This window comes from Gadus macrocephalus, chromosome 7, assembly GCF_031168955.1.
Source record: "Gadus macrocephalus chromosome 7, ASM3116895v1".
Taxonomy (NCBI): domain Eukaryota; kingdom Metazoa; phylum Chordata; class Actinopteri; order Gadiformes; family Gadidae; genus Gadus; species Gadus macrocephalus.
In genome coordinates this window covers 8510374-8536696 of record NC_082388.1, presented here as the reverse complement: position 1 = coordinate 8536696, position 26323 = coordinate 8510374, and the positions used below count along the sequence as shown (strand labels likewise).

At 45.5% G+C, this 26323-nt stretch overlaps 1 protein-coding gene across 1 annotated transcript; it reads right to left on the bottom strand.

The window, feature by feature from the left end:
• Positions 1–26323, bottom strand: LOC132461354 (E3 ubiquitin-protein ligase CBL-like). The gene is made up of 15 exons (XM_060056435.1): positions 25708–26323; positions 23088–23335; positions 20295–20441; positions 17962–18118; positions 16387–16508; positions 15614–15751; positions 14402–14489; positions 13923–14054; positions 9823–10026; positions 9149–9262; positions 8153–8463; positions 7274–7441; positions 6465–6565; positions 3704–3889; positions 1–2138 (listed from the first exon to the last, which is right to left on the bottom strand). Exons 1-15 carry the CDS (start codon positions 25849–25851, stop codon positions 1837–1839), a joined length of 2562 nt encoding a protein of 853 aa, XP_059912418.1. The 5' UTR covers positions 25852–26323; the 3' UTR covers positions 1–1836.

The window sequence follows — 26323 nt, the reverse complement described above, 5'->3', positions numbered from 1 at the left end:
TTAACGAAAAATACTGTTTAATTAAAAATCTTAATGGCTTCGGCATGAACACATGAGAACACAATAAATGCTGATATTAAAAAAAGAATCAATAAATAAAATCTTTACATATGCAATGACAAAAAAGCTTTTTTAGTAGGCAAGTATGAAAAAAACAAATTATCCAAGGTTAATAATGATTTCTAAAACAAACATGTATTCCTACAAGTGGATATTATCAAAGTATTTAACAGCCACACTTAAAGACCACCAGTAACTTCTGCAGTAACCATGAGCAGGTCGACCGTGTGACAGCAATAGCTTGCACTATTGTCCTCACACAAGACGTCATATAGTACTGGTAAAAACACATGTTAATTGCACTATCATTACAAATCTGCCCTCGCAGGGGGGTTTTCACATTAAAACGGCACTATCAAGGTTATTTCATTTAAGCACAAGCAAACCCCCCAAAAAAACTAAAAACTCAACGCGAGGAACAGCGCCACAACACCGTATTCTACGAGAGTTGCCACCGTTTCCTTGCGGTTGAACTTCAACGTTTGCTCACTCTTTAAAATGTCCATACAATAATTCCACCAGTACCATTTGAGCCTGACTTAAGGCAAAACATATGGCAATTATTCTGTGCAAGCGCACACAGAAGTGCCTGCCGACACTCCAAATGACACTTTGTGTTTTAAATGCTTTTGGTGTGGGACTCCGTCGGGCCGAGGGCCTCCCGTGCCCCCGGGGCGCGTTACTAGTACTGTGCACCGCGTAGCTCCGGGTACCTCAGTCCCGGGATCAAGACTCCTCTTCTCCAGCTCCCAAAAAGAGTGGAATATACATGGGGTTCCCAGAGAGACGTTTTCATTCGGCAGAAATAAAAATCATCGTATATAAATAAGCTATTCACAGAATTAATTTCAGTAAGACCACGGTTAATGGTGAAAAAGTAACATGATTTTAGAAAAATAAAACAAGGTAATTACGAGCTTAAAATTAAGACTCCAGCCACGGTTAGCACTACACTGAATACACTTCCAGAATGTACTAGATGCTTTTTTGACTCATTTTATATATATTTTTTGAACATCACCAAGGCAATGATTAGGAGCTAGGAAAGGATCGGTCGCATGAAATTACGTCGTCCCAACACGTGACGACACGCTGAGATCAGCGATACCAATCACAGTCAGCTGAAGCACAGACCACACTAATTCCACATGAAAACTCCCATGAGTTCAAAACAACCTGGTGGTCAGATAAATATTTGTTTTAACACACTTTTCTCAATAAGCCTGTTCAAGACTGAAGCTGCCGGCTGTAAGACACAACAACTGGAAATATATACTCCGTTTGTAACAGTTTGTGCTGCCTCGACTTAAACCTGCAGCTTGGCAAAACGTCGCTAAGACACGTCGCCATCGTGCTGCAACCCCCCGCCTCAGGAATGGTACGACCCAAACCGACAAGACCTTCCTTAAGACACTTCAAGAGTCACCCAACACTTAAACCTCAGAGACTGTACCATCTGTGGTGAATCACATCGTGGATTTGAACCAATCACAATTGTGCATTTTGGTTCAGTTCCAAGAAACTCAGCAGTGTGGGCGTCGGCCTCCCCCTAACCTTTTGGCATGTATATCTGGACATTCAGCAAAGTGCTTAAAGTGGTTCAATGCAATCTACTGTAATGGCACGGCGTGTACAGACAGACAGACGGACAGACACACAAAGAACACTGGAGTGTGCGCGGCGAGAGAGAGATGGCGAGAGTGAGAGAGAGAGCGTGTAGAGGGCTGAGGGTCGGTGGTGGGAGGCGGGGGTGGTGGGGGGGGGGGGGCGGCTTTGCTACGTGGCGACGTGCGCGGCCGAGGGCACGGAGACAAACTCGCGCAGGATGTTCTTGGCGGTCTCCAGGTTGTTCTGGGCGATCATCAGGGCCTTCTGGATGTCCTGGAAGGAGTAGCCCTGGGACATCAGGCCCTCGATCTCCCCGCTGATGGCGCCGGCGGCGGGGGGAGAGGGCGTGGCGGGGGCCATGTACCCCGGAGGCACCTCTGGGTTCAGGGGCCGCCCCCAGCGGTCCGAGTTGGTCCGGCGCGGGAGGGGCTTGGGGGGGCGCTCCAGGTCCGAGCCCGCTGCGAACAAGGCTGTGGGGGGGGGGGGGGGGGGGGGGTGTAAACACAGGGGTGAGATGGGGAATAGCAACACCGGACAGAGTTGGACCTATCACTGAGTACTGGGCTCCGGAGGAAGACCCCCGTGGTTTAGCAGGACGGCCCCAGAGAGGGGCGACGGCAGCTGATGAGGCCAAGTCCCCTGATGAAGGAGGGAGCTTTGCAGACAGCGGGCGCCACAGACCCAAGTACTAACGGGCCTCTCCCCCCCAAGTACTAACGGGCCTCTCCCCCCCCCAAGTACTAACGGGCCTCTCCCCCCCCCAAGTACTAACGGGCCTCTCCCCCCCAAGTACTAACGGGCCTCTCCCCCCCAAGTACTAACGGGCCTCTCCCCCCCAAGTACTAACGGGCCTCTCCCCCCCCAAGTACTAACGGGCCTCTCCCCCCCAAGTAACCGTGGATTTTTTGTGCAACAATCAAGACATTTGTAGAACTTACTGATGGCAAAAAGTGCAAGTTCCGCGCTATACATGATATATTTTTTAGATGATACAGTTTGAATGTTCTTTGAAGTCTACTTTACATGTTTCTATGTGACTACAGGGGCTCCTGGTTAGAGGACATTTAAACGACACACAGTGGTGTACCCTACAACACAGCACTATTTGCACGCATGCTTTTGGACAAATGACTGCATACCAAGGGCCTTCAGCTGCAAAAAATACCGTGGTGCATGTATAAGAAAGCTGACGAGAAAATGGCGGCAAAACCAGGACTAATATCGGGGAATTTCAGGTGGAGCGAAAAGAAGACCGGGCCTAGCTGAGTTTGGACAGGACTCCTGCCTGTTTGGGTTGGCTGCTGGTTGTTATTGAGCGAGAGCTGGCAACCACAGCAGGTGGATGGGGCCACACTAGGACAAGAAGCGGTAGCAATGTGTTTCTTTGTATTCTGCCCAGTAAAAGAGCAGCCGATAGAGGCTTAAATCGGGCACATTGTGAATATGATTAATAGTTCATGTTATATATAGCCAGCAAGGCTATAATTCTGCATTCAATGAAACGCCCAATGGTACATCACGGTGTCCCCATACGTTGCCATCCTTCCCTCCGAAGACTACCATCTGTGCGGGTGTGAGAATGCCATAGAGTCCACGGGAATGCTTCCCACTTCCCTGATACCGCCCATATGGTGTGAATGCGGCAAATTACGCACGTTATTCATACATGTCTAACATATACTCAACCAGCTCAGGCTGTTGACACGAGACACAGCCTCCATATAAAGAGGCATCTGTTTAGAAGGTGAGGAGGATGGAAACCGTGTCCATAACAGACATTCAGCAGACCAAACTTAGACCCGAAGCGACTTCCAACTTTGGGCTCACAATCATTGCCTGCAATGATCATTGCAGGCAATGGTTGTGGGGGTGTGGGGAACGGTGGGGAACGATTGTGCACATGGGAGTCGCTACAACGGCGCGACAGTGCTGCGCCACCTATTGACCAGTGTGCAGAGGAGCCCCAGGAGTGGCGAGGAACACAAGGCGGGTCGTTATCGGCGGCGGTAGATTGCGGGGGTGCCGGGGTACGTACAGGGCTCCAGGGCCCCCGAGCGGTCCAGGCTCAGGCTGCTGAAGGCCGGCGAGCTGCCGGAGATGTCCGAGAGTGTGCGTCGGGCGGGGGCGGGCGGGGCCATGGGCCGGGGGTAGTCGTACTCGTACACGCCCTCCGCCTCCGCCGGCTTGTCCTGGGGCGCCACGGGGGAGTGGCGGGGACGCTCTGCGCGGCGGAGAACACCGTGTTAGGACAAAGGAAGGGACACGGAGCGTGACAGGGCTCGTGTTGTGAAAGGCTGCACAATGAGCTGCACGTTAAATCAATAACGATGTTTGGCCTCTGATATTAGCTCATCGTGAAAGATTTCAATTAATTATAAAAATGCATTAAGAAAACGAATTTTGCACGCATGTTGTATTTAAATCAAATTACAAACTAGCAAACCGGCAATTGTTTTAACATTTCGTTTTTTATAAACAGTAGGCACCAATGAATATGAATTGAAACGATAATAACAAATAATTGCAATCCGCTACCACGGAGGAGCAAACGGATGTTAACAATGAGGTAATAAAGATCAGTGTCATGTTTCCTGCTCAATCTATTTGGTAAACGTGGTCATTTGTTTAACCACACACAAGGCGCCCAGTGCACCGTTTTTTGAAGTGTACCGTGTCCTAAAAACATAAACACTTCAAAACACCCATATGTATGCTCTGCTAGATGAGACCCCGTTTGAAAGCCTGTGCTCCTGTTGCACGTCCTCAGAACAATCACGGGACAGCTTAATAAATGCATCAATAAAAACTACTGAGAACTCTGACATGCCCTTTCCCTCATTCCCAAACCAGGCTGGAGACTTACACTTAATTCCTCTGACGGCCTTCAGGTTGTTCACAGCGAGTGGTGCTTAATTCTTTGTTTGCCAGGGATCTCAGTGGCTAGTTCATAATTATTTATTATGCATTTTCACTTGCTCCTGGTTGGCACTAATGTCATTCCAAAGTTATTACGGATTGAATATTAATTTGTTTAGACCACCAGACTGGTGCTAACCAGGCATTCAAGTCCCACCCTCAAATACCAAATATGGACGGGTTCTGCTGCTGGTGGCCCAAATCTAAACCAATAGTAACACACTGTAGATTTACACATCTTATGCCAGCCAACGGGTGACGTGACAGACGCGTCCTCACTATTTATGCTCGAAACTCAAGCATGTAAGTTCCTGCTGACCGCTTCAATTAGCGGGCTTTGTACAAGGTCGAACTGATGTGCGACAAGGGCTGTCGAAAACCCACTTCAGACATGATTGATGACTTGGTGCAAACTGAATTTATGCACTGGTGCACGTAGGGTGGTCTGAATGTGGCCGTTGTACACAGGGGCCCTTCCTGGATGCAAGCCTTGTATAAAATAGTCCACAAATCATTGTGACGTAGGGGGAGAAAACAGGGCCGTTTCTCATCCCCTTCATTAGACAGAAAATCAAAAACTGCACTTCACTCTGCACCGGCTCGTCACAGCAGGTCAATTAATCTCTACACACGCCAGACACTCCCCTGCTGACAAAGACAGCCCTGTGTGTTGGTCTCCGTGGTTGAGAGTGTGTGAGAGTAAGAGATGAGGACTGAGGAAGGGCGAGACGGAGAGTCAGTGAGTGAGAGATGGCCATAAGCTACAAAGTCTGCTCTACTGTGTTAATGCCAAGCACGTGTCCTATTGAAAAACATCTCTGATCTGCGTGTGTTGTGAGCTCCCACGTCATCAGGGACTGACCTGCTCCCTGATCCCAGGATTCAACCAAAGCATGTTGAGGCAACTTAGTAAAAAAAAATATATAAATATATAAAAAAAGAAAAAAAAACAGACCACAGCTCTGTAACAAACTTCCAGAACATGTAAGGTCTGCTTCAACAGGTCATCGTTTTAAATCAGGGCTCGAAATAATCTGTTTTCCACAGCTGTTAACTAATATTGTATTTCAGATTTTTTACATCCACATATGATCCTTTTTTTTTTTTGTACTATGAATGGCCTGGAATTTGAAAAATCTTATATTATGTGACTTGCCTTGCCTTAAAATTGCCAAAACGTCCACACCTATTCTCACAGAAAGTGTAAGCTTTGTCTCCGTTTCAATTCCATTCAAAAAGCTTTATGGCACGACCATTGTTGTGAACAGTATTACTGGTGCATTATTCATCTTTATTTTTTATACCTGATGGAAGTATGTTTTCTTTCCTTAAAAGAGTTTTCTACTTTGTTAATGCATAATAATTAAAATATATTAATATTTATTTTTTAGATATATATTTTTATACATTGGTAGTCAAGGCGGGGCCCTATTGTTGTTAAGGTGGCCGCCTTAACCATACAAGGCTGGGGGGAACACTGAGGTATATTCCCCTCAAATGAACAAAGGATAGGCTAGTAACTCTGCAAGTCAATGGTAGTGAACACCCCTTCTGGATGCATGATTAACCATAAATTCTTAATTAAACGACTCGTCTTAGTCGGGCTAAGACGAAGGCTATGGGCGTACTCCTTGAAGCAACCATTTGCATATAGATAGACTTCTGAAAAAAAAGGATGATCATATGATCATTTAATCTAGGTCGTCAGCAAGAAAACACTTCTTTCACTATACTAATGTCAACGGTGGTAATTGAAGACCTTGCTGTCATCATCTGAAACACCGTCCGTTTCACTGCTCAGTACTCGGACGTATTTTGGGCAACTTGGCTTGACGGCATGAGTGTCTGCTGGTAAAAGTAGATGAGTGGCTGTGCGTTACCAGAGTCGAGGGCCGGTGCCGCGGCCTCGGCCACCTGGTCCTGGATGTTACACATGGACTCGTACACCTGGGGGTCGTCCAAGTCTTCACACGTCATGGGGCTGAGGGAGGACAGAGAGGACCGACCACATGAGTACGGGAAGGGGAGATTCCATCAGAATTGTCCACACGCACATAAAAACACACAACACACTTCCAAACTGATGCTACAGCACCCCCTGGTGGCCATATATAATACTATCTCAGCTTAAAAAACGTAGGATGCACTGTAAATATACTCAAATGGCCCTCTTTGGGTTAAACAGATGAATGTACAGAGCACAACCTCGTATTCACTGGCTATATTGGGTTGAGGCGACGCTCATTGTAACATGCTGCATATTGGCCTCATAACTGATAGTTAATGCAATTTCTTTGGTCCGATTTTTCTGTTTCTCTCCATTTCCTGTGTTTAATTTGTTATGTGTCTGATGTAAAATGACCTCAATTTGCCTGACCTTCGTGGGTCTTCACAGCGCGGTGGAAACACAGAAAATAAGGGGCTGAAGGAACCTTTTAGTCCCTGGAAATGTAGTACCTGGGACTAAAAGTTCTGGGTCATCTCGGTGGAAACCCGGCCAGTTTATTGTATAAGTGTTGCTGGGAGACATATATGGCAAGGTTTAAAGCATAGCCCTTTCTTTACAATGAAACCTCAATCATTAACGATAGCATTAACATGTTGGACATAGGGGGGCATAAAGAAGGGGCCAGGTTAAAACGGTGCCACTTGTGTGCAGCAGTGGCAGAGGCAAGGGGACGGGGTCTACCCGAGGTCGTTGTGGCGGGACGCCTGAGCCGAGGGCGGAGGGGGGACCAGGGCCCCCGGTATGACCCACGGGGCCCCAGAGGCCGGTAGGGAGGTGGGGCTCATGTACTCGTTCTCCTCCCCCTCGGGGGATACCATGTCCTCGCTGACCGCCGCCGCCTGGAAGGGCCTGGAACCAGTGGGGAGAAGAGGGGGGGGGGGGGGGTCAGTGAGCATCGGGATCCACAGCGCCTGCATCGTCAGGGCCACGCATCATGTTCTGGCAGAGGCCACTGCTGTGCACCTGCTTCTAGCCAGGTACCCTCAACCTTGTTCTCCCACGTTACCGGGCTGTAGACAACTTGATCCATGATCCAGATCCTAAGTCTGGCTGAAAGATCCCAGGAGACAGAAAACCCACGGAGTAGACTGTATTACAAAGGGTAAAGATATTTATATCACCCAAGAGCAAAACAGCGCACTCTGGATTATTAGATAGAATATATTTTAAAACTCATTTACAGCTTTCGACACGCAGAGAAAACCTCCCGTTCAAGTTAAGGAGAAACAAAGCCAGTGAACCGTCTTTAGAAAAACTACCGCCGGCTCCCCTGTAAACAGCCACTCAACAAGCAGAGGACAGGTGTGCGGCCTCCAGCTTAAAGAGCCCGTTCAGGGCCTGCCCCATCAGCCACGCTGAGCTGATGCATGCAGGGGCATGCGTTACCCCAGTAACGTGTTCACGGCACAACGAGATGCCTGAGGCGCTGTGGAACAGGCTCCTCAACGTATGAGTCCACTGAGACCACTGGGGAGAATAGTGGAAGACTAGTGGTGCAGACATGACGGTTGAGGGCCAGGGGTTGAGGGACAGGGCTTCCCGGAGCTCTCCCGAGCGTACCTGGTGGCCTGGCAGTAGATGATGTTGGTGGCGGCGGCGGCGGCGGCGGCGGGGGCCTTGGAGGCCTCGGCCCCGTTGGTCTGCGGAGGAGGCGGGGCGCCGGGGGCCAGCGGGGCCTTGGATACGGGCCGGGGGACCATGTAGTTGGCCGCCCAGCTGGGCTGGTCCGGGGTGGAGGGCAGCGGCCTCCTCTGGAGCCGGACGTCCTGCGAGGGGGGGGCCGGAGAGGGGCGCTCGGGGGGAGGAGGCGGGGGGAGCTCACGCAGGGCTGGGGGCAGGGGGAGGGGCTTGTCCCTGTGTGGAGCCAGGACCTGGGTGGTGGTGGGGAGGTGGAGACTGTTAGTAGCTGTAGAACAGATTCCTCCATCAATCGTCCCCGACCTGTGGGTCGCTCACCCTCCTGTGGCTGGGGGTGGGTACTGCAGGTGGACAGGCTAATTATTCACACTTTTTTGCTAACAGAATTTTGTGACAAAATAGATCATATCTATACTATTTATCGGTACATATTCTACCCAAGAAGCCCAAGTACAGGTTATTTTGATATTTTAGTTAACTTGCCTTAGCGTGAGCCCCATCAGGTAACTTGCCTTAGCGTTAGCCCCATCAGGTAACTTGCCTTAGCGTTAGCCCCATAAGGTAACTTGCCTTAGCGTTAGCCCCATCAGGTAACTTGCCTTAGCGTTAGCCCCATCAGGTAACTTGCCTTAGCATTAGCCCCATCCGGTAACTTGCCTTAGCGTTAGCCCCATCAGGTAACTTGCCTTAGCGTTAGCCCCATAAGGTAACTTGCCTTAGCATTAGCCCCATCCGGTAACTTGCCTTAGCGTTAGCCCCATCAGGTAACTTGCCTTAGCGTTAGCCCCATAAGGTAACTTGCCTTAGCGTTAGCCCCATAAGGTAACTTGCCTTAGCGTTAGCCCCATAAGGTAACTTGCCTTAGCGTTAGCCCCATAAGGTAACTTGCCTTAGCGGTCGCCCCATAAGGTAACTTGCCTTAGCGGTCGCCCCCAGACCCATCGGCCCCACAGTGGTGGGCCTCTGCTGTAGGAGATCCAGTCGGGGGGGCACAGGGGGGAGTGGAGACACTGGGGAGGACGGACGCTCTACCTGAACAGGCACACACACAGACACACACCTTAATTCAATGGTTCTCAATGTGCAGCCCGCGGGCCAATGGCGGCCCGCAGAAACATTCCTGGCGGCCCGCAATGACATACAGAAAAAAATATAAATTAAATTATCATTATATTTTTTAATTATTATATCAATATTAATTGAAAAATAAATAAATATAAAGAGAAAAGTGGACTCTCTCTAGCTTTCAAACCCGTTACATTTGTTAGTTTTAATCCGACTGTACATTACTTTGAAAGGATGAACCTCAGTTTCGTGATTTATACCTCACTTGACCTCACTCCACGAGGTCCACGGTGCAATGTTTTTTTTCACCACTGGGATGCTGACGGCGTTTCCCGCCTAATTGTTTTTCCTTTGGTGGCCCTCAGTCAAATTTTGAGTTCCTAAATTGGCCCTCAGCTGTCAAAACTTTGATAACCCCTGCCTTAATTTATGTTCACACACTTTATGTTCTACAGCGGGGGGTGAGGGGGGGACATGGCTCTAGTACTACAGAGGGGGGGGGGGGGGGGGGGACATGGCTCCAGTACCTTGGAGCACGCCAGCCTGCTCATGACCAGGTGCTGGTCCTCCAGGCGGTCGTCCTCGTCCTCTTCGTTGCCCTCAGCCCTGCAGGGCCCCTGGAAGCCGGCGAAGGAAGCCCCGTTGGGCTTTGGCCGGAAGGGGTCCACCACGATGGGCTCGGTCCCCTTGATCTCACAGCGGCAGAACGGGCAGCCCTGCCCTTCGGACTCCTGGTGAGAGCGGTGAGCGACTGTCAGCGCAAGCAACAGGGTTGAGCTGGCAGCAGACCTATTATGCTTTCTTGACTTTTATGACCTATAAACGTTGTTATAATGATTGATAGTCATGTTTAACCATACTAAAGTTTCAAATAATGACGTACATGCATTTGGACGTATTCCCTGCTGACAGTCTGGGGTGGCTGTGCAGAGCTCTAAACACTCGGGACAACGTTTGCGATTCACTTGTTCACATTTCCGGGAAATCATCTACGTAGAGGCATTCCTGCCACGCCCCCAAATGCCTGGTCAAATCTACGGTGATTGACAGTAACCAATCACAACGGAGTGGGGTTGGCAGGAGGGGGGCGAGGGGGCGGAGAAGGACGAAACCGAGCGTTGACAGAGAATACTGAAAGCGCCCAGATGAGAGGAAGAGTTTCCCGAAAATCTACATCATTTTTTTGTGCTGTGATTCGTGTCAGGTTGCGCTATAGGAGTCATTAATAAGAAATGAAGACCAGAAAAGTAGTATAATAGGTCCTCTTTAACTTTAAACAGAGTGTTTAAAGTTAGGCTGTGATTTTGTAAGAACAATCAAAAGGGTACGGGTGTGACATTGTAGGAACGTTTACAGCATTCAAATAGGTCCAGTTAGAGGAAATGTCCTCAAGCAAAGGTCAGGAACATCATAATGTCTAACTTGCGTTATGATTCAGTGTGATATAGATTGAAGTAGCCTAGTAGTTTTATCAACGTCTGGATGTAATCAACAACAGATCAATACAGGAAGAACAATTCAATAACATTTTTAGACAATATTTACTGTCACTTTTATAAAATTATACTGAATAATACTGAATATATGTATTATTTAAGGAGGTTCAACTGAAACGAATCTCTTCAAGGAAAAGAAGGGCTACATTTAAAATCAAAATGGTTAAAATAAATATAATAATCTTAAAATATAGATAAAATATATACTTTTCTTTTGAAAAATAAAATAAAGTATAGCAGCAGCTTGAGTTTCCCCTGTTTCTTTGTGAATGTTTTAACAGTTTCAACCAATTTCAAAAACAGATATCTCAACACATCTTAAGAATTGAATAGTTTTAGCTTGGCTCTTTCAGCGCCACATCTGCTTGGAGATCAATCAGTTGCATCTGAGAAGCCCAGCATTGGCCCATTTGAAGTGCTGTGTGACTTCCTTTGAGAATGAGAACCCAGTGACATCTGTGATTAGAAATGGGTTCTGAATGAACAAGGTGAGCTGCTGTCCAAAGCGGAAGCGGTCAAAACGTTTGGAGAAGTTTACAATCGGCTTATCGCCAAAGTCACCAAAAGAAGAAACATCTCTCTGTCCCTGAACCTGTTCCTGCACTGCTGGGAAGTGTGCACAGTCTCCCTGCAGGTCTTCCTTGAACACCTCAAGTTTCCTCTGAAAGGAGCGGACAGCCGTCATCAGTTCACAAATTGCATTGTCCTTGCTCTGTAGCCTTAAATTAAGTTCATTAAGGTGTGAAGTGACATCAACCAAAAAGGGCACATTATCCATCCTTTTCTCATCTTTTAAAAAGAGAGAAAACTCTGTTGCCTTCTGACTTCTCAGCTCTTCCAAGAAAGCTGCTACTTCCCTTCTGATGGACCAAAAGCGCTCTAATGTTTTATACAGTGGTAAGAGATGAGCTCAGGATTGTCCTCTTTCATTCTTGCCACAGCTCCTTTCTCTCTCCCTATCCTGGCAGGGGCTCCATCTTATTGAAACCACTTGTTTTGGCTCTATTCCTCGCTTTGTTAACCTCTCCTTAATGGCCAGGTAGATGTCCTCTCCTCTAGTACTGGTCTTAAGGGGAGTTACACCTAACACATCTTCACAGAACTCTTTCTTTTCTTGGTTGAAGAACCTTACATAAATTAACAGCTGAGCCTTGTCAGACACATCAGTGGACTCGTCTACAGCTAAGCCTACACATGGTACCTTATGAATGGCTTCATCCAGCTGGGCTAGCACATCCTGGGTTAACATTGCATTTTTCTTTGTGGCTGATGATGCTGACATGGGTACTTGCTTTATTTTGTCACAAAGCTCTTCTTTCTGTTTCCCCTCAGGTAAGGTTTCAGCTACTGCACTCATGCACTCCTTGACAACCCCTCCATCAGTAAATCACTTTTTGTGATGACCCAAAATCCAAGTGACTCTGAGGGAACATTCATTAGCACGTTGTTGGGCAGTGAAAGAATGGGTCAGGATCCGGTTGGATTGTTCATATTGGGCTCCGAGACTGCTTATTTTCTGTGACCGCAGTTCAGACTTGAGTGGGTATGGTTGGTTGAAAAACGTTGTGCTTTGTCGCAAAGTGGCGCTTCACACTGGCACTTTTTATGAGTGCCACTGTCTCTGAGCATATGAGACAACCTGGTTTTGTGTTTCCAGTGAGAAGAATGAACATGAATGAGTCTGTCCATTCTGGGTTGAAAGCTCCGTTATCGCTGTCCACTTTTCTCTTCTTAGAGAGCGCCTTTTTCTGTCTCCGGTGTATTTCTCACTCTTCTCCCGCTGTATAACTCACTCTTCTCCCGCTGTCTTACTCACTCTTCTCCCGCTGTATAACTCACTCTTCTCCCGCTGTCTTTCTCACTCTTCTCCCGCTGTATTACTCACTCTTCTCCCGCTGTCTTACTCACTCTTCTCCCGCTGTCTTACTCAATCTTCTCCCGCTGTCTTACTCACTCTTCTCCCGCTGTATAACTCACTCTTCTCCCGCTGTCTTTCTCACTCTTCTCCCGCTGTATTACTCACTCTTCTCCCGCTGTCTTACTCACTCTTCTCCCGCTGTCTTACTCACTCTTCTCCCGCTGTCTTACTCACTCTTCTCCCGCTGTCTTACTCACTCTTCTCCCGCTGTATTACTCACTCTTCTCCCGCTGTATTACTCACTCTTCTCCCGCTGTATTACTCACTCTTCTCCCGCTGTATTACTCACTCTTCTCCCGCTGTCTTACTCACTCTTCTCCCGCTGTCTTTCTCACTCTTCTCCCGCTGTCTTTCTCACTCTTCTCCCGCTGTATTACTCACTCGTCTCCCGCTGTATTACTCACTCTTCTCCCGCTGTATTACTCACTCTTCTCCCGCTGTCTTACTCACTCTTCTCCCGCTGTATTACTCACTCTTCTCCCGCTGTATTACTCACTCTTCTCCCGCTGTATAACTCACTCTTCTCCGACTAGTATTACTCACTCTTCTCCCGCTGTATAACTCACTCTTCTCCCGCTGTATAACTCACTCTTCTCCCGCTGTATAACTCACTCTTCTCCCGCTGTATAACTCACTCTTCTCCCGCTGTATAACTCACTCTTCTCCCGCTGTCTTACTCACTCTTCTCCCGCTGTCTTTCTCACTCTTCTCCCGCTGTCTTTCTCACTCTTCTCCCGCTGTCTTACTCACACTTCTCCCGCTGTCTTTCTCACTCTTCTCCCGCTGTATTACTCTCTCTTATCTGACTTATTTCTCTGTAGTTCTCGCTCTTCTCTCTGTCATCTCTCACAAGATCGCTCACTGTGAGCCAGGCAGCCTGTGCCGGGAATGTACAGATTCAATTGGCTGAGTAGCATCACGTGGGATGGCTTAACTCGAATGCAATTGGTCAATGGATTTCCTGATTCGCTAAACCAGTACCGTAATGTCTAGAAACGCTGCGCCCCGTCAATATTAAAAATATTTGAATAATTGATTGACTATAGGTCCGGGTCCGTACCGCGGTCCGCCTGTTAGTGACCCCCGGTTTACAGGAAAGCCTGCATGAGGTTGTAGGAACATCTACAGGAAAGCCTGCATGTGGATGTAGGAACGTTAGCAGGAAAGCATGCATTAGGTTGTAGGACGGTTTACAGGTTAACGCGTGTCTGACCTGCCAGGCAGTGAGGCAGGAGGTGCACATGAGGTGGCTGCATGGCTCAATCTTCACGTCTTTGTCGTTCTCTGCGCAGATCTTGCACAGCTGGAAGGTGGAGCCCATCTCGCAGTAGAGCTCGTACTGCTCCTGTAAAACACAAATGGGAGACGAGGGAGAGAGAACACATAAGGAGGTCTGGCATATCCCATGTAGATCTTTCTTGATCGAAATTGGCCAATATCTTTACCCTATCAATACCTGCATAGCGTTCAACAAAGAAAAATGTACAGTGGAAAAATTAATTCATAGTATTTTAGCATGATAACACAGGATAGTTTGGCCCAAAACGAACTATTGAAGGCTGGATAAGTGGTCCCTATGTAGAGTGAGTAAGGCTTCGGTTACTCTGGGCCTAGCCTGGCAAAAGCATCTCTCCAAGTTAACGTAAAACAGAAAACAAAAAAATGTGGAATGCGTGTGCGTGTGTGACTAACCTGGGTGACTTTGATGTGGTCCTGTGGGGAGGGCTCGCACAGTCCAGTGAGGTCTGGGTTCTGGGCTCGGCCATCTGGGAACAAGTAGCTGGAAGGGAAAGACATACACACCTCATTTCAAAATACACTGCCTTCAGTAAAACAACAGAGGCCCTGATCATATGCGTGAAGTACAAGCAGAACAAAAAAGTTGAGCCACAAACTTTCTTCCATGCTCCATGTACTCTGATATGTTGACGATTTCCCTTCTCCTCCAAAGTCAAGAGCCTCTGCGTCATCCTGGACAACACCCTCTCATTCGCACCCCATGTTCACAACATCACCCGGACAGCATTCTTCCACCTCCGCAACATCGCCAGACTCCGCCATTCACTGACCCAATCCAGCACTGAAATCCTGGTTCACTCATTTGTCACATCACGCATAGACTACTGCAACGCCCTCCTCACCGGACTCCCGACCAAACTCAACAACAGACTGCAGATCATTCAGAACTCAGCCGCCCGGATCATCAGCCCGCACCAAATCATCTGACCACATCACCCCTGTCCTCATCCAACTTCACTGGCTCCCAGTACACTACCGCATCCAATACAAAACCCTACTCCTCACCTACAAAGCTCTCCACAACCTAGCCCCCAGTTACCTCTGCGACCTCCTCCAAGAATACACTCCCTCCCGCTCCCTCCGCTCAACCTCTGCTGGACTACTATGCATCCCCACATCACGACTCATTACAATGGGTGCCCGGTCATTCAGCTGTTCAGCACCCAGGCTCTGGAACTCCCTCCCCCCTCACATAAAACAGTCAGACACCATTACAACCTTCAAGTCACAACTCACCTGTTCAAACTCGCACACAACGTCTAACTGATCACTGTCTTGATTGTTTGTTTGTTTTGTTTTTGTAGTTTTTCCACAATGTCTTGTTTTTAACGATTTATGATGATTTTATGCTCTGTAAGGTGACCTTGGGAGCCATGAAAGGCGCCTCTAAATGAGCCCAAAAATCAGTTTATCACATAGCATATCTTATGTCCATTTTATATCTAATTTACACCAACTCTTCTTATCTGTCCCTATTGCTGACACTCGAATGGCCTCCTCAGCCATGATTTTAAGATCAGCCTCAAATATCACATCAATTTATAAACTCAGTTACAAACATCTCAAAATACAGAACCAGAGGTGGGCTCTGGGGCGTCCACTCACAAGCCCTCCCTGTAGCCGTCGATGAGGGCCTGGAAGAGGGGTTTGTTGTGGGGGATGGTCTGCAGGATGTTCCCGTCGGCCGTCACGTAGCCGATGGCCCACTGGCCCAGACGGGTACAGCTCAGCCTGAAGATGTAGCTGGAACGCACAGAGTGCAGCGTTGGGTCATCAGTCAGGTGAAGACCACAATCGGCACAGCTTTCCAGCACAGATTTAAAGAAAGCCGAAGCCGGTGTTTGGTGTTAATCCCTGCTCCTACCTCCATTTCTATAATTACTTGTTTTTGGCGCCATACCAAAATAAACACACGATGAGTTGGAGTCTAAACAACTCAGCGGTGATCACACGTCTACGTACGGCAGGTCTGCAAAGATCCCTGCTGCAACTGGATAACCTGACTTTAATCCTGGCTAAGCTGCTTGCATCAATTCTTCCATAACACATGTACAAAAGGGCTGGTGTAGTTTTACCAAACCTAAATGTACGTAACCAACGAAAATGACTTGAAAACGCTATTCATTCTAGTGCAAACTATGTAAAAATCCTTCTAATTAAATGCTGAGAAGAGGAGAGTGTACTGCAACCAAATGAAAACACAGGGTTTGGATTCCCCCGGGTGCTTTCATTTTATTCTTGCGTCTGGCTGTGGGAAAACAAGACAAAACACTGGGGCGTAGTGTTTTGTCTGCAACCTCTGGAGAAGATCTTTGCGGCTCTTTGCATGCAAGTGTAATACAGGCTTAATGCCCCGGGAAGAGGGGGGGGGGTCCTACCTGCCCGGTTTGTGTATGAAGCGATGCAGTCTGGCCTTGACTTCATCGTAGGTAAGGAAGGCCATGTAGCCGGAGTGTGTAACAGCTAGACTGTTCCAGTTCCTTAATAGAGATGCCCATGGCTGTGACAAACAGACATACACACACATTTACATATGCAAAACACATGGGCTTCTATGTTGCACAACGCCAAGTACGGAGAAGCTCAAACAGGGTTTATGCTAAATTACTTTTTAAGGTTTAGATATCTAAAAGATGAAAGGAAAAATACTGTGTTTGAAACATCATGATCATGTATGGCCAATACAGGGCTCCCAGCATTTTACATTGCCTTCTGCAAAACAGATTCAAACAAGACAACTTAAATCTTTGATTGAAACATTTTCTTTAAGATTTATTTGTTGCTTTTTTTATGATTTTTTTATTCATAAAGATACAGTGAGTTAGAAAATGTAATGTATGTATGTATGGGAGAGAGGACATGGAGAAGATGACCACGCCCCGGAATCGAACCTGGGTCGCCGCGCATATATATGTGCACCAATGGTCGATTTTCGCCTTTAGATGGCAGTGTGATCACAAGTTAGAATGTTTCTACTACTTAAAATAAGCATAAATAAGTAGGATCAAGAAGTTCAAAGCAGAGCTGTATAAATGTGAGGGAAGTGAGTTTAAGCAAAAATATATGGATCATTTGTTATCATATTTTGGGATCAAGGATGGGACGGTGATAAGCAAACACCAATACCTTCATGGGGAGCTTCCAAAAGACTTAACAAAAAGCACACCAAAACAGGTTTAATCACCTTAATCATGCACCTTAATCAAACAGTTGAACATCTGCACATAGGAAGTTGACCATGAGTACCAACAATGTGCAAAGTGCAAGAAAATGATTAAAAGAGAAATGCAACAACTGACGCTGACCATTAAGCCTCTTTAAGTGGTTTGTTGAGCAGGATAAATGGAGCTCAGTGAGCATAAGATAAAGTCCTCTGATAAATCATTAATTTGTGCTTCTATTTGTGCCTCGCAGGCCACTTCCTCTGTGAACATCATGTGAGAGTTTGAGCTGTTCAACTACATTTAGCCTAATTAAGTGGTTCTTGCAGGTTTAAGAACTCCCTATTCATGAACACCAACGTGCGACTTCCTGTACCCCTACGTTTCTTTGTGGCCACCTAACTTCTCAGACTTGGAGGCCTGCCCCGTGGGGTTTTCAACGCCGAACACCGGTTCAAACAACTGACCCTCCTGCATGCCCAACTTCCACTACCACATGCCCTTGTGCCTCTCATTTAGCAGGAAGGGTAACCATGGGGCTGAAATTAACCGCCCGCGCAAATGTGGACTAAACGGTCAGAGAAAACACTATAGGTTGCATAAATACAGACAGAGACCGAGAAGAGGGAGGGTGAGAGGCGGAGAGAGAGAGAGACAGAGAGATAAAGAGAGGGTAAAACAGAGACAAAGAGACAGAGAGACGGGGACCAAGAGAGAGGGAGAGAGCGAGGAGAGGGAGGGAGAGATTTTGCCGTCTGTGCAAACGGTTGTTGGTCAGAGCAGTGAGCCTACCTGGAACAGCCTTGTGAAGATGTCAAACTCGAACACAGAGATGTAGTCGTTGAAGGTGAGGTCGATGGTGGACTTGAGGGCCATGGCTTCCAGCCCGGAGCTGATGGGATGGAACTCATGCAGGGCCTGTCTGAAGGTCCTCCAGGGCACAATGGTCCTGCCAGGACAGGAAGGACGTCAGTCACCACTGAACAAGTTACCGCTAAACAAGTTACCACTGTTCCCAGTCACCACATTACAGTGTAAACTAGGACCACTAGTCTGGGGTCGTACACATCAAGACATGTACAAGGAAATCATGTCGCTGATATTGCTTTTGGTTTGTTTGTTTATCATTATTACTTACAAACTTCGACAACTGGCCTAACAATATTCTGATGTTATTATGTTATTAGGGTCTGCCAGGGTTAAGGTACGGCAAAGCTTAAACCAGAACTCTGTCTCAACTAAGCGAGAGAAACCCTGGGCTGTTGGGATGTTCGGTTTCCCTAACAGCTGATATCAATCTCGTAGGACAAATTCACTCACTCTCAAATTGGTTGACCTTGAAATGCGCCTTCATGAAAGGCTTCAAACACCATATTATAGCGGACCCTAAATATTTGATAAATCAGGGAATTCCACAGCAGTCATTAACATTTCATACCTTTTTAAAGCCGAGTTTGTTCATTCATTTACTACTTCCGAATGAAAAGGCAGGCTCTATAAAAGTTGAATACATCTAGCATTCAACAAACAGTAATAGATATGTGATGAAAAATATCTATCCATGTTTAATATATGAATCTACATCTGAAAAAAAAGGTGAAGCTCTAGTTTATTATTCCGTACAGCGGAGGTGAAATGTTTATTTTTCTGCTTGCAAATTTTTTTTTGTGCTCGCAAAGCGCACCCTTCCGGGAGGTTTCTATGAGTCTGCCGGCAACAGAAGGGTGTACATACAGTAAATTTGTACACAGCAATGAGCAGGGGAAATATGGAGAGATTGAACATATTACAAGTATAATCTTTAAAACCATTATTTAACAAAAAAAAAATATTATATCAACATCCACCCTATACAGTAAAATCACATAACTCAAATACTACAACAATCGAAAAGGTCTGTGCCTCAAACCAATTCATCTTCCCACTCCCTCCCCTCTCCCCATCACAAAGGTTGTAGTAGGACCATAGAGAGGCCATGCCTCTATTGAACAATCAATAATGGCAACGCTACTGAAATTGTTGCAAAAAGAAATGTATATTGACATTTCTGCTAAAAGGAAATTCCTTAAAAATAAGTAGAGATATATTTTTCAAAACTTAAGGCTGCAGTAAGACCATAAAGAGCCCATGCCTATATGGGACGAGTTTTGGGGCTCTTGAGTCAATAATGGAGACGCGATTGAAAGTTTACCATTGTGGTCTTTTTCAGTTTTGCTCTTTGCAGACGGTCACTAAGCTCGCGGCTGAAAGCCGACAGCTCATAGAAGCCAATGCAATTCACCAATTCATCAATGTTGTAGCTGGTTCTCTGTGTTACTACACTCAATTGTGTCGCAACGATGTTTCAATGATTATTTTCACTATATATTATTTTGCGTAGCGCAAAATAATATAACATTCGGAATTTAAAGAGATAAGCTGAAGCTCTCCTCTTATTAAAAAAAAGAATTTTTCTAGGTGCATATAGAGTGTCAAATATAGACCCCACGCCGAAAACCAAATAAGCGCTCACTACTGCCGTACAGCTAGACCCCAGGGCTTAGCTCCGGTACCGCTAGACCCCATAGCTTAGCTACTGTACCGCTAGACCCCGTGGCATAGCTACTGTACCGCTAGACCCCGTGGCTTAGCTACTGTACCGCTAGACCCCAGGGCAAAGCTACTGTTCCCCTAGACCCCATGGCTTAGCTACTGTACCGCTAGAACCCAGGGCTTAGCTACTGTGCTGCTAGCCAGCAAGGCTAAGCTACTGTACCACTAGACAACAGGGCATAGCTACTGCACCGCTAGACCTCATGGCTCGGCTAGGTTAGCGCTCCCATAAGAACTTGTTTGTTGCCATCATCCAAGAAGTAGATGTTACAACTGTAGGGAAGTCATCAAGGCCCAAACCTGCTGTGTACCAGGACAGCTTAAGGTGAGGCCCACAACATGGCTCAACATGGTAACTGATATTAGATTAGTCAAGGCATGGAATTCCCCTGAATTCTGAATTTACATATCCGGTTAACCTGGAAAACCAGCTTCTGGAAATAGGGCCTAGTCGCATGAGCTTGGACAACAACAAGGAGTGGTTGTCATTGTTGTGACGGTTGTCGATGATCCTGGGCTGAAGAAACACTCACTTGTCCCCAAAGGAGCGTCTCCAGAAGTCTGCAGCGTCTGCTTTGGTGATGCGGAAGTTGTCGCCCTGGAAGAGGCCGTTGGGGAAGATGGCCTTCAGCTCGGCCAGCATGTGACTGAAGATCAGAGACAGCTTGGTCAGGTTGCGTCTGAGAAGAGAGAGAGGAACATGATTTCAGTACGGGAGCTGTGGAGGGAACCAGGCTCATAGACAGCTGCTCAGGTTGCGCCTGAGAAACCAGAGGGAGAGGGGCATCAGGTTTGCATTGGAGCTTTGGAGGGAACATGGCTCAGAGACCGGTTACTATGCTCCACACCCTAAAACAAGCATTTGGACTTTGGAGCATGCCTTAGCTAAAACTAGCTTGGTAAAAGATACAGAATTCATCCATAACAGAATCTTTACCCAAACTGTTTTTTTAAAGGGTTAGTAATTTACCACATTCAGATTTATAGATTGAACAAAATTTGTATTTTGCCAAATAATCTCAGGGTTCACCACAAGTTCAAAACGACATATCCATTAATATATTGACAAAATAATATTTTGGATGAGTTTGTGATTTTGTGTCTTCATTTCATTGATTCTGCGTTTTCATCCTCCAGTGGATGGTGCAGCAAATAGTTATTAGGGGTCCAATGAGCTGTGCTGATAGGATGAGTCTAAAATGTGTAAATCATTTACAAAATACAAATGCATAATTGGGCATATCTTCCACGCTTCACACATCAATGTCCAGGTCCACTCTTCATTCTGCCATGAGTCGTTTCATTATGTTCTTATTCGATGTTATTTTGTTGCTCTCCTTAACAAATAGAGCAAAGAGACCTGAGCAGTTGAATGTCGAAACTTTAGGATGCATATCATTGCGCAACGTACCTCCAGAAAACAACACAAGGTTGGTCTTAGAAATAGTGTTGCATTACTAGTAGCTACAGGAACCAGAAACGTCTTAGTCGTCTATCGATTTGACTCGGATTACACCAGAAGAGCTTGCTTATTTACATGGCTAAATATTGAAGCATGCAACCTAAAAAAACAAACTGTCTGGGGTTCAAAAACCTAAGCCCAGCTGGGTGATGAACCGAGAAGTGTTATGAAGTTTCCCGGTAATGCAAGTACAATTGCGAAATAGTGAAAGCACAGAAAATGTCCTTCACTGTTTTCAGGAAGTCTGCTTTTCGTGTCGTCTTCCTTTACAACGCTGCCTAACGAGGCTAGACATAAAGGCGTTGGATACCACGATATCCTCCATGACAGTTTCCTTTCGGAACAGAACAATTAACCAAAAATAATTCTCTACATGCTGAATTCAAACAATTGTCACTACAGATGATCATTTCCTTGTTTTCTTGACTTCATATAACATACAGAAATGAACCCAACCAACACATTTACAAATATTTATTACTACAGACGAAAGGACTCATATCGCCCGGTCTCACAGGTTACAGTGGGACTGTATTTTTACTTTTACTTGTTGTCAATCATCTTCTCTAATGATGTCATTCATCTTCTCTAAAGATCATGATACATACACAACTGAATGTGCAGCAGACACAAATGCCCACAAGTCCTACAAGTGGCAGAACCAATCAACGTGTTCCGACAATGAATACGCCACAGCAGCAGTGATGCCTATCAGAGGTAAAGGGAGCGATAAGAAGAGATTTTTGTTCTGCTCACGGTTTCTGCGAATAGGGGAAGTGAACTCTGTCACATCTGCCAGTCACAAGTATGCAAAAAAAAAGAAAAAAAAAAGAACGGAAATAATGATCCTTAACTCAGACATTTTCTCAGAAAATACAACATGAGAAACAGACTTCAAGAAACATGGACTGATTTGATTGATCAGGCTCCAATACATTGCAGACACAAACCAAAGTCTATGTCCACTTTTTGTAAGATGATCCAATATATTCTTCAATACAGTAAGGAATAGACGATACCAGGACTACGACTCAATTCGAGTCAGAGTCTTGTGGCAAACATAAAATAAAACAACCTTAATATCCATGTCCATTAAGATATCCAACCTTAATATCCAACAACCTTAATATCCAGACCCAAATCGAGCCCAAATTAAATGATACCGTAACCGTGGTTTCCCGACGATACAAAACCTTTAGCACAATTGCACAGAAAGTGTTCCGCCCTGGCCATTAGGCAATGTTTATGTTATTTCATAGTCGATATAGTTGAATGTATACAACAAGCCTCTGAAATCAGTTCAAGAGGAACCATCCAGTTGCTATTTTCTAACACTGACTACTGCTTCAAATACAGTATATACGATGTGTAAAAAAACATAGAAAAACAAAAACATTTTCAGCTACACAAATCTCAAAATGTGACCGTTGACATCATATGTCAGGGATTGAAGTTATGCATTGGTCTGATTAAGAACATTTACGTTAAGGGTCCAACTTTGAGGCAAAGTTTGCAGAAATGGAATTGATGATGCAGACAACGTTCTTCTTCAATAATAGGTACACAAAGCACTGCAGTACTCAGTCTTATAAGTTCCCCTTTAAAGTATAGGATGTGGAATATTAAGCATACAAGCATGATACAGCATTTAAGAGGCGGTGCAGTAGTGAAGGATAGCCGTGGGGTGAGGCTGTTGGACTCACAGCCGAAAAGTCCTGGGGTTGAATGAATGCGCACCACTGATCCCTACCTGCCACTTATCAGATGCCCCTTAAAAAAACAAAATAAACTGTACGATAAAAATCTCTGCGCAATGACTCAATGGTGTGCGTTGACAAATCCTGAAGAGAGGAGGCCGACCTACCTTGGCTGAGAGTTTTCCTCGTACATCCTCTCCTTGGCTTCCTTGAACAGGCTGATGGTCTGCTTGATCTTGTTGGTCAAGTTCTCAATCACCACACGGAAATACTCATTTTCCCCGAGCACCTCCATCTTGCCCTCGTAGCGCGACAGTATGGTGCGCAGGTGCTGGTAGGTGTCAGGCAGCAGGTCCAAAATGTACGGCGGGCTGTTCTTCAACGCAACCTTGGGGTTCTGGCACAGGCGGACCACCTGTTGGGGGAATTAGAAAAGCGTTTAATTCATAGGCTAATTACCCCAATTCAAGAAGGCCTTTGTATTATGGATTTGATGTTGTAGAATGTCTGTATTTGATACCAAAACATCTTTGCTTTTTTTCCACAAATAGACAGTATTTTCTAACCAGAGGATAAAGGGTAAAAAGATCATGCAAAGACATATCTCGTTTATGTTTCAATTAAAGAATCAAATTCGACTAAACTTGTGGTCTGGGTTAGGGTAAGGCTAAAAGTTGCTGTCTCTACTAGGCTTACAATTTGAAAAGCTGTCAACAGAAAAGCATGTGAAATGTTGAGCAGGGACATATAGAAAATAGTGTGCCGTCTCACTACTAATATTCTTTTCTGAATATTATTATACATTTCTGTTGAATCATTGCCACAAATAGATGGCACTGAATGAAAGTAATCCCCCTACTTCGGAGCTCTTTGCTGTTGAAAACAATATTTGGATGATATATTGCCTCCTTTAGAATACAGCTTAATGACTAATGTAAACTCTTACAATAGATGTTTCATGGGGGTGAACAGTTATCTGTAAACTACTATATTCTCTCAACATGTAACTGTTCCTACATTCTAGTCTAACCTCTACAACCATAAAGGAACGATGCGGGGATTGGCCACTAATGAATACTTATTGTGCTCTTCTTACACCCACTCTCAATAATACAACCACTGTAGTGGTTGGTGAAAAGAAAAGGGCACTTTTCCAATTTCCCATAAAAAGTCATACTACCATAATTTTCAACCTCTTTTAAGGTTAGCAAAAAATAATAATAATAATAATAAGCTCTGTCCGTTAACGACACACATAATCATCTTTATTTAATTGATCAATAGGTCCAGTGATTATTATTAAGCATAGTAGTAACAAAGCTATCCCGGTGCCAACGGGTGTTTGAGTGTTCTGAGTTCTGTAGCCTACTAACCAAAGTGTCCATTGCACACTGACAGTATGGATAGTAAACGTTGGCTTTTCGGTTATCACTTCAGATTCCCTTAATTATTTTTTAGTGAAGCAGAGATTTCCCCCAACATTTTGGATTGGTTTTCCTCAACAATAAATACTGTGAAAGAGACAGACTTTATAGGAATCAAATTAAGGAAATGTTCCTTTCGATGTCAGTGGAAATGAATAGACGTTAACATGGAGTTCAAGCATATTAAACAACTAAGATGGCCTTGTCCTTCAAGTATCCAGGAGTACACGTTCATGGTGCTAGAATCCCTCTGGGACACTGGATACAATAATGTTACTCATGATAACAATAATGTTATTATGAGTGAAGTCCATTTATTAAGAAGGAACTAATTGACCATCTTGCCAGTGCAAGACAAAATCTTGTGCAATTTAATACATAACGCTTAAATAGGTCTAGATTACTAATAAAATAGGTACTATTTATGATTTGCTTAAATAATCTTTAAATGTACTATGTTACGCAAGTTTTTGCTCGGTATCAATATAAATGTGACAAATAATTGAATTGCTTGCCATTTTTTTACCAGTATCCACGTGAGAGACGGTCTGATGTAGGCTATATTGCCAATCGCAAATATCCTAGTTCTACATTAACATAATAACCTAATAATTTGTGGGACAGTTTTCATAATCCTGCACAACAACTTTAAATCGGTGTGCCTTGAATCTCTGGTAGGGAAGATCCATGGTGATGAGTCCCAAAAGGTTGGGAAGCACTGGATTAGGCAATGTTATGATTAGCTAAGTGATAAAGTGAGAATGAAGCCGATTACAGCTGCAACCATCCATTGCTTTACTCCACCGTGTAAGTGACTAATTAACGCATTGACGTAAAACCATGTTAATGTTTGTTTATAATAAACGCTTTGGTTCCCACATCGGCAATGTCTACCAATATATATGGTTATAATTTGCATGACTCTATCCAATGACATATCTCTCATAATATGCAAAAATACAAAATATAAAAATAGCCAATTGGTATGAAGTGTCGTTAATAAGAATTCATAAGTCCATGCACTAATCATATCTGATGTCAACAGTTGCACTGCTGACTAACACAATTCTCAATCCTAAACCCTACTCGTGTATTGTATTGGAAAATGCAAAAGCCGAATTAGGAAACATGACAAACGCCAGTCTTAAACGTTGCAAACGTGGCCTTCATGCAAACAATCTAAGCAATCAAACAAAGTGACTTGAACAAATTGCCCACATTAATGCCCATCAACCCTTTCGAATGCTAAAGATTCCTTCCAATGGACAGAGTATTGAGGGGTAAAACAATGCCCCATTGTTTACACCATCAATACAGTGTTGATGTGTCTATGTTTATCATTAAGTCATGGACATCGCTTTACCTTGTCCATTAGTTTCCAGCATTTCTCGACCATTTTCTTGTCGACCACGGGCGGCTGGTGGGGCTGCAGCGGCTGCTGGTGGGGCTGGAAGGCGTCCTTCATCAGCCCGATCAGCCCTGCGCCCCTCCTAGGGTTCCCGGCCATGCTTCGGTCGCCTACCGGGGGTCAGCCCCGGGGCTTCTGGTTCGTCAGCGAATGTTAATTCTGGACACGTATTTCACTCCGAGCAGTGGTGGACTCTGCTGCACATTCTCAGCAGTGTATTGTGACCGACCATACCCTGTAGGTCCTCTGACGACCGAGCTGCTCGCCGACGAAGGGATCGGTTCAGCTGGATGCGATGGATGCTAGGCTAACGAGCTAACCTTTAAAATGCTCTCTCGACTCCTCTACACCACGGAGGACCACCCCTTTTTGAAGCAGTTTATTTTCGGATCCATAAGCGCATGAATGACGACCGGTGTGTTACAATGACTGCCAACACGGAAGAGATGAGAGCCTTGATAACAAGGGCGAGTCTATCGCCGTGCCGTTTCTCCGGTCTTCTCCGGTGGATATCTGGACTTGTCATCCACTAACAGTGTTGCCAGATTGGGCGAGAAATTGCGCCCAATCT

Coding starts and splice junctions, on each gene's coding strand:
- LOC132461354 (XM_060056435.1), bottom strand. CDS start 25,851: ATGGCCGGGAACCCTAGGAGGGGCGCAGGGCTGATCGGGCTGATGAAG. Junction 16,509..17,961: donor TCTTCACAAGGCTGTTCCAG/GTAGGCTCACTG, acceptor TGTTTGTCACAG/CCATGGGCATCTCTATTAAG. Junction 6,566..7,273: donor TCCCGCCACAACGACCTCGG/GTAGACCCCGTC, acceptor GTCCTCCCTCAG/CCCCATGACGTGTGAAGACT.